Source organism: Vidua chalybeata, chromosome 21 (assembly GCF_026979565.1).
Source record: "Vidua chalybeata isolate OUT-0048 chromosome 21, bVidCha1 merged haplotype, whole genome shotgun sequence".
Taxonomy (NCBI): Eukaryota; Metazoa; Chordata; class Aves; order Passeriformes; family Viduidae; genus Vidua; species Vidua chalybeata.
Genome location: NC_071550.1, coordinates 9788936 through 9796454, shown reverse-complemented (window position 1 = coordinate 9796454; position 7519 = coordinate 9788936). Strand labels below are relative to the sequence as shown.

The 7519-nt window shown below is 51.9% G+C and overlaps 1 protein-coding gene across 3 annotated transcripts in view; it reads left to right on the top strand.

Annotated features, from left to right (window-relative positions):
- Nucleotides 1-2301: 2301 nt before the first annotated feature.
- NSMF (NMDA receptor synaptonuclear signaling and neuronal migration factor) overlaps nucleotides 2302-7519 on the top strand; it is a 44996-nt gene continuing 39778 nt past the window's right edge. For 2 of the 3 annotated variants that reach the window (XM_053962343.1, XM_053962342.1), the window contains exon 1: nucleotides 2302-2442. In XM_053962343.1, coding sequence (XP_053818318.1) covers nucleotides 2336-2442 — 107 coding nt within the window. In that variant the 5' untranslated portion in view covers nucleotides 2302-2335. The remainder of the gene's footprint in view (nucleotides 2443-7519) is intronic. The other variant, XM_053962345.1, reaches the window with a different exon arrangement.

Genomic DNA, 7519 nt, shown 5'->3' with positions numbered 1-7519 from the left:
CAAATGTCACTTTTTCTGCTCACAGCTTAGGCCTCAGCAAAGATACAGCTCTAAAAATTTGTTACTCATAGTGAATTTTTCAGATTGTGATAAAATTCTGTTTGGTGAGGTATTTGTATCCTGCTCCTTGTGTCCACAGAAATTAGGGGAATTGGGTACCTTCATCTTTTTTCCTCTCTCTACAGAAATTACTTTATTTTTCAATGGGTAGATTAATAGACCAAACATTTGTTCAAATCCTATTATGTTTTCTTGCACATTTTACTTTGGAGTCTGTGGAGAGAGAGGATTGAAGCTTTTCCCCAACTTTTGGTCTCTTCATGCAGGGTCTCTGAAGGACAGTGAAACAGCTTATGCTACAGCCCTTCCTCAGGTACAGACAAGACAAGGTGTGCCTGTCACTCCCTCCTTCAGCTGCCTCTTTTCACGAAGCCTGTAGGAATTTTAATTATCTATAAAACTTCTACCCCTCTGTCCAATATTATTGAACGAGTGGCTCTGAGTTCCGGGTTCCTGCACTTGCCTGCAGAGTCAGGGGGACAATCCAAGTGCTTTTTCCGTACATATTGCTGCCCCACTCACTCAGGTACCTGAGTACCTCAGTACTCAGGTATCCTGAAAGTAAATGATTTATAAAATACTTTCCCAAGGAAAAACACTTTTCGAAACCCCCCCAGGGATTTAGGGATCAAAACCTACACCCATGAAATTGATCTGGAGGCTGAACCCCTCTGCTGCAAAGAAAGGCTGGAGGAGTTCAGAGTATTCAGATGGAGAAGAGAAGGCTCTGGGGAGACCTTCTTGCAGCCTTTATCTATTTAAAGGAGGCTTATAAGGAAGATGGTGGGAGAATTTTTATCAGGGCCAGGATAAGAGGCAAAAGAATAGATTTAGACTGTGTGATAGGAAGAAATTTTTTATTATGAGGGTGGGGAGGCCCTGGCACAGAGTGCCCAGAGAAGCTGTGGCTGCCCCTGGATCCCCTGGAAGTGTCTGAGGCCAGGCTGGACAGGGCTTGGAGCAGCCTGGGAAGTGGAAGATGTCCCTGCCCATGGCATGGGATGTAGTAAGTGATCTATGAAGGCTGCTTCCAACCCAAGCAGTTCTGCAACTGTGTGAATTGAAAATCCTCTAAGACTGGGCTGACTGGTTGATCAGCTCCTTCTGTTGGGTTTGTTTTCAAGCATTCGACGATCTCAAGGCAGGTGTTTGCTCTGGCAGGTGACACTGGGCACAAAGGGGTTTCTGAATACCCACCTCTGCCTCATGGCTCCGCTGCCTCCAGTCACTCTGGCAACGGCTGAGTTACTGCTCTGGGACAAGAGTGGGGAGCAGTGACCTGCTCAGGGGACAAAGCCAGTGATGTTTGTGTCAATCCTTCGGAGCTGTCGTGTCCAAAACCCGATAGTCCGCCCTTCATGACCGTGTCCACCCATGAGCAGAGGGACGCGGCTGCCCTGTTGTGGAAAATAAACCGTGTGTGAAACCTTTCAGCCGATCCGTCAAGGGCAGGCTGCATCTTTGTGTCAAAATGACTGATTTTTTTGCAGGTTGCACATCTAATTCCTGACAGGAGCCTGGAGGGACAGACCCCCGGGCCTCCCCTTGCAGCCGTGTCTGACGGCTGCTGGCTGGATATTCTCCTCAGGTAGAATCGTGGAATCACAGAGGATCCCGAGCTGGACGGGTCCCACCAGGATCACCCAGTGCAGCCCCAGTCCCTGCCCAGACCCCCCAACAACCCCACCCTGGGCATCCCTGGCAGCGCTGGCCAAACGCTCCTGGAGCTCTGGCAGCCTCGGGGCCGTGCCCATTCCCTGGGGAGCCTGGGCAGTGCCAGCACCCTCTGGGGGAAGAACCTTTCCTGCTCTCCAGCCTGAGCTGCCCTGGCCCAGCCCCAGCCGTTCCCTGGCTCCTGTCCCTGTCCCAGAGCAGAGATGGGAGCTGTCCCTCGGGAAGAGCTGCAGCCCCCTGAGGTGTCCCCAGGCCTTTCCCTCCTCCCGCTGCAGCCCCACACTCCCCATGCGGGGGTCCCGCCGCTCCGCGCGGCCCCTGAGGCGGTGCCCGCGCCCCCTCCCCGGCCATGATGTCAGGCGGGCGGAGGAGGTGCCGTTGGCCAAATATAGCGGCGCTTCCTGGGCGGCGGGGCGGGCTCGTCCCTCCTTCTCTCCCTCCCTCCCTGCCTCCTGCCGCAGTCAATGGGGCGGCAGCGGCCGCGGAGGAGCGCAGCGCGGGCCGGGGCCGCGGGCCGGGGGCCGGCATGGCGGGGCGCTGAGGCGGCGCGGCGGCGAGGGGCGGCGGCGCGCCCCGGCATGGGCAGCCGCGGGGCCCGGCGATGAGCGCTCCCGCGGCCGCGACCCCCCGCGCGAATATGGGCACAGCCGTGTCCAAAAGGAAGACGCTCAGGAACGAGGCCATGTCGTCCGTGGCGGCCAAAGTGAGGTGGGTGCCCGGGGCGCGGCGGGCGGTGCCTCGGGGGGCCCCGCGGTGCCGGCACCCTGCTCGCCCCCGGCCGCTTCGGGGGTCGTGCCGGGCTGGGGGGAGCCCAGAGACCCTCAGGACGAGCCCAGGTACCGGTGCGGGCACGACCCGGGGTTTGTGCCCCAGGGCCATCCCGGGGCTGGGGAGTGGCCCCTGCCGGGGGGTCCCTCTCGCTGGCCGCCCCGATGCCCCCAAACCAGCCGCACACTCGCTGGTGGCAGCGGCGGCCGTGCCACCCTTGCGCCCCGCGGACTCGCAGCCTCTGGAGAGGTGACTTGTCTCCAGAGGCGCCCCCGCCATCGGACCGGCCACAGCACCCGCAGGGGTTTATTTGCTGGGATGGTAAAGAGCGTATCAGAAGTGGATTTGTCAGGGATGGATCTTTATAGTCTTGGGGAATTCGGAAGCGCGGTCAATGTGCCCGGTGGTTTCTCCTCTGCCAAAATGCCGTGCGCGTGTCCGAGGGCAAAGTCAGCAGCCTCCTTCAAGGGGGTCTCGCTCTTTGAATGGAAAAACTGCTCTGTGAAAATCTGCACTCACCACGTCTGCCCTCCCCAGCAGAGTCCCAAGCTGCTACCTGGACCAGTTAAGGGATTTGGGTTCTATACTGTGTCTGTTCTGATTTTATATTGTCCTACAGTGTAGTGTTTCACTCACTGCCTGGTCACAGTGCTTTTCAGTATCAAGCATGGGAAATCCGAGAAAATATATTTGCTGCTTAATGGTACTTAGATTTAAAAAGCTGTCAAAGATGAGCTTTGCCTTAGTGCCTTTTCCCAGATGAAAGGACCTTTCTCCCACGCTGCATTGCAAGTGTCACAGCAGTCATCCGGTGACTATCTGGGGGCATTGGCGCAGGTTTTTAGCTGCTCCTTCAGCACAGCTGTGCCAGGGAGTAGGTCTGTCGCTGTCTCTGCTTCGGCTAGACTGGCTCTTTGCTGCTGGGGAAAAATTGGGAGAAATTAAACTTTTCAGCTGCATTATATAACGCCTCCTTTGTGTTGTTAGACAAAATTGCGTTAGAATAACCTGGAGTTGTGTGTAGGACTTGGTCCGTGTTGCTGAAAGATCTCAGTCACCTCTCTCTGTAACTCAGCATTACGGCATCTCTGCTGTGCTCAGAGGAAAGAGAAGTCTTAAGGCTTGAAGTGAAGAGATGCAAATCTGTCTGTACCTTGCCATCTGTTTGAGTTGTAAAGAAATCCATCCTTCAAACTCTGGAGTATCTTGAGGGAAAGCTCTCCAGTCAGAGCCTGCAACTTTTCCCCACGTTTTGTTGCACCCTGTCCATAACCAGTAATGAAAACATGAATGCTTTCTGTGGCATTCAGAGATTTGGAAGTGGGATTCTTTATGGTGGTGTCAGCCAGGTGCGTATACAGAAATGACACGTAAAGCACCACAAGTGCTGTGATGGGGTTCTGGGAGTGGGATTAGGCAGTCACACAAACAGCACACTCAGTAATTGGTAGGATTTCAAATGGTAGTGTGGGTGTTTGGGAGCGACTAATGTGTTTTGAATGTAATGACTTGTTAGCCTACACCAGGGTGGGCAGATGCTGCTCAGGTTCTATCAGCTGTGTGGAGTCCAGGAGGTGCCTCGGGGGTTCTGGTTTGCTCCATACCTGCTGACAAGCTGCAGGTACAGGTTTGTGGGAGCTCTGTGGTGTCTGTGAATGAAGGTGGTTTGACCAGAAAAGAGTGGGTTTGGGCTGGGGGACATAATGCCCTTAAGGAGCATCTAGTCACATAGACTATGGCACAGGACAGGTGCTTTTATGTGTCTCCCTGTTGATGCCCATGCTAGAAATTCTTGATCCAAAAATCATTTGAGGAGGTTGGCGAACTTGCCGAGGGGCTCCCTGCAGAGCCTCTTTGCATGGAGAAGGTGCTAGTGGTGACAGGTGCTGTCCATGTGCCTCCATCCTGCGCTCCAGGCATTGCTCAGTCCCTGCTCCCGTGGGCTCTGTCATGCTTAGAATTCCTACAGTGGCAATGACCCACCTGCTGAAAGGTTTCCTGGAGCACACCACACACAGCTCCTCTGCCCTGCCCTGGGTTCTCCTCCATGTATCTCCTGCATCCTTATCTACAGCAAGGACTCTGTAGGACACTGGGTGAGGCTACAGAGAGACTGTTCTGTCCACCCCACGAGGGCTGGGCACTGGGGTCACCTGTGTGGGTAGCACTGCTGCAGTGGTCATGTGCTCTGTGGGTGTAGGCAGCTGGGGGATCCTGGGATTGCTTCTCTGCATCTTCTGGGCTTTGTCCTGTTCATATTTGTCATGACTTCTCTTTAGAGAGAAAAATCATCTCCTGGAATTCTGCTGCAAGTCCAAGTGACCATGGTGTATATTTCTTATGTGTGGCTGGAGTGCACATTTGACTGTCTTACTGAGCAAGGAGCAGGGCTTGTTTGCTGGTGTGAGTAATGGGATCCAGGCAGGAGGTGCAGGCTCCTTAGATTGTTAAATTAAAATCTCTGCAGAGCGAAGCAGGGGAGTTTCATGTCCCAGGAGCATTAATTAAGCTCCATGCAGCTTGTTGTGTGCTGGGTCTTTTAAGTGGCTTCTTACAAACTAAGGACACAATTGCTCGGTGTCAACACTGTGGAGAGCACCCACAATACTGCTGACTTTGGTCTCCATGGTCGTCTTCTCCTGGGGGAGTTGCAGCGCCCTGCACGCCCGGGAAGGGCTGCACTTGGTGCTGCTGCTGTGATCGCCTCTGAAGGGCTTGGATGCAAGATCTCCCTGTCAGGAGGGATTGTTCCCTCCCTGCGTGTGCTTTTATTGCCCTGCAGCTCCTGGGCCCCAGTGCCGAAGGCAGGGCTGACGCAGTTGTCCTTGAGCGGTGACCTTGGTGCTGCCCCTCCGCTGACAGCCTCTCCAGGGCCCTGGCTCTTCCTGTCTGACCTGTGCTCCTTGGCTTCCTCAGAACTTTTCCAAGGGTGCAGATGAACCAAAGCCCTTCAGAAATGGGCTTTCATTGCCCTTGCCCTCTTGACACCTACAGGAAAACACTGGCACCCCAAATCAGGCAATAAAGCAGATGTTTTCCTGCAGCTCTGCTTTGTGCTGGCCTACAGCTGTTCTTTGGGAGAGCGTGACTGTGAGATCAAGCAGACATGAGGCTTTTGCTGGGTGTTCCAGAACCATCTCTTCTTGCAGTTGTTAGCTCAGGAAATATTTGAGTCAAAAGTGTGGTTTGTCTTGCCCAATTCCATGACCTTGGCATCTAGTCCAGAATAGCCCACAGAGGGATAAGAATTTGGTCTCACTCCCTCTCTTCCTGCCTAGAGAGGGATGAAGAGTGGCTTTGAACACAGCATTAGTTGCTGTGAAAGGGTAGATTTTTCATTGATGAAATGTAAGTGACCATGTACCTTATCCCAGGCTTCTTACTGCGTGAGTGATTTTTGGCTTAGCTTGGGGTTCTTCATGGAGTCTAGATTCTTCTTTTCTGCTTTTGAGTCCTGAATTATCTGATGAGTGGTATGAACTGTCTCTTTGATTGCCTTTTCCCTTTAACTTCTGCCTGCTCTTCCTCTCTTCTCCTGTCCAAACTTTGTGGTCATAAATTGCTCCAATACTGTGGGGTCTCTAAGACCCATTGCTGACATCCAATCTCCCTTTACTGAGTATGAGAATTTTAAAATTAAAATTTTCCAGCTACCCTTTCTCTACATAGATATTTGAGAAAACTAATTTTTGTCAGGGTATTGTTACTATTAGGCTTAAATAAGGTAGGTGTCAACAGTCTTTAATGACTGAGCTGTTAACTGTGGCTGTGCTGGAGGTGTTCCCTTCTCTGCTTGGTGACAAGAGCAGGATTGCTGCTGTAGGAGGATGTAGGTCCTGATGATGCAGGTCTCTTCTCTCCTGTATGCCTGAGATGCAGCACTGTCAGATGCTGTCACAACAGATTCCTGCTGCAACTTCTTTGGGCATTACTTCTGAAGGTGCATGAGAAGGTGGTGGGTGTTCTTTATTTTTCCATGTAATACTCCTGAATAGTCCAGGTTTTGCTTAGCTTGCTGCTAAATGGAGTTATCTGAGGTCTTTCCTGTATCTCTGAGTGTTTCAATCTGCATTTCTTCACTCTGTAAGTGTCAGTTTGGTGGATAAATTTATGTGCATCAGTTTCTCATAGCTGCTCGTGTGCATCAAGGCCCCTTTTATCCCGTTGATGTGATTATTTCAGAGACATGAAAGCCATTCTGTGCTTATTACATTGTAATTGAGATCTTTGTTATTTGGCGGCTTTGCTCCTTCAAGCAAATCTCTGTCTAGACTGTCTGTGCCTCTTCACAGTTCTCTTCCAGACCCGAGTCCAGCTCTTACATCTGAGGCACAGCGAGTTCTGGAAAATGCCCCAGAAGGGCAGCTGCCTTTGCTGCCTCTGTTGTGCTGCCCTGTCCCTCCTTCCCTCCCTGTAGCTGTTCTGATGGAATGCTGGAGGAAATGCTGATGTTTTCTGAGGCTTGTCTATGCTGGTTAGACTTAGCAGCAGAGTGTTCTAGAGCTCTGGTCCCTGCTTGATGTCCTTTTGTTAAATCAAGCTGTGCTGACTGTGTGACATGCAGGTCTGGTCTGCCACTAGAATGAAAACTTCTCTCCAGATGAGTCAGGGCTAAACTTGTCCTGTCATCAGCTGATCACCTCTCAGTGCTACCTGCTCATTGGTATGCAGCTTTTGCAGTGTCATACACTCAGGGTTATAGCTCACTGGCCTATGGAGCTGTAAGGCACCTTGTATTCATCTCATTTATGTGAAACAAGTTTTCTTTTTCATCTCTTGGCAGTTAAATTATCCCAAGGTGTCTCTGCTCAGAGACTCTGCTCAACCCAGTTGAAGGGGTTTATGTCCAGTGCTGTCCAGTGGTGTGAGGAGGCTTGAACTCCATTGGCAGTGGAGACAGAGCTGAACTGAGAGAAAAGTCTGATTGTGTGACTTGTGGTAATAGATAAAAGAGAGAGAAAAGAATAGGATGAATAGAACAGCTACCATCTGTTTGAATTTTGCTCTGGCTTTATTT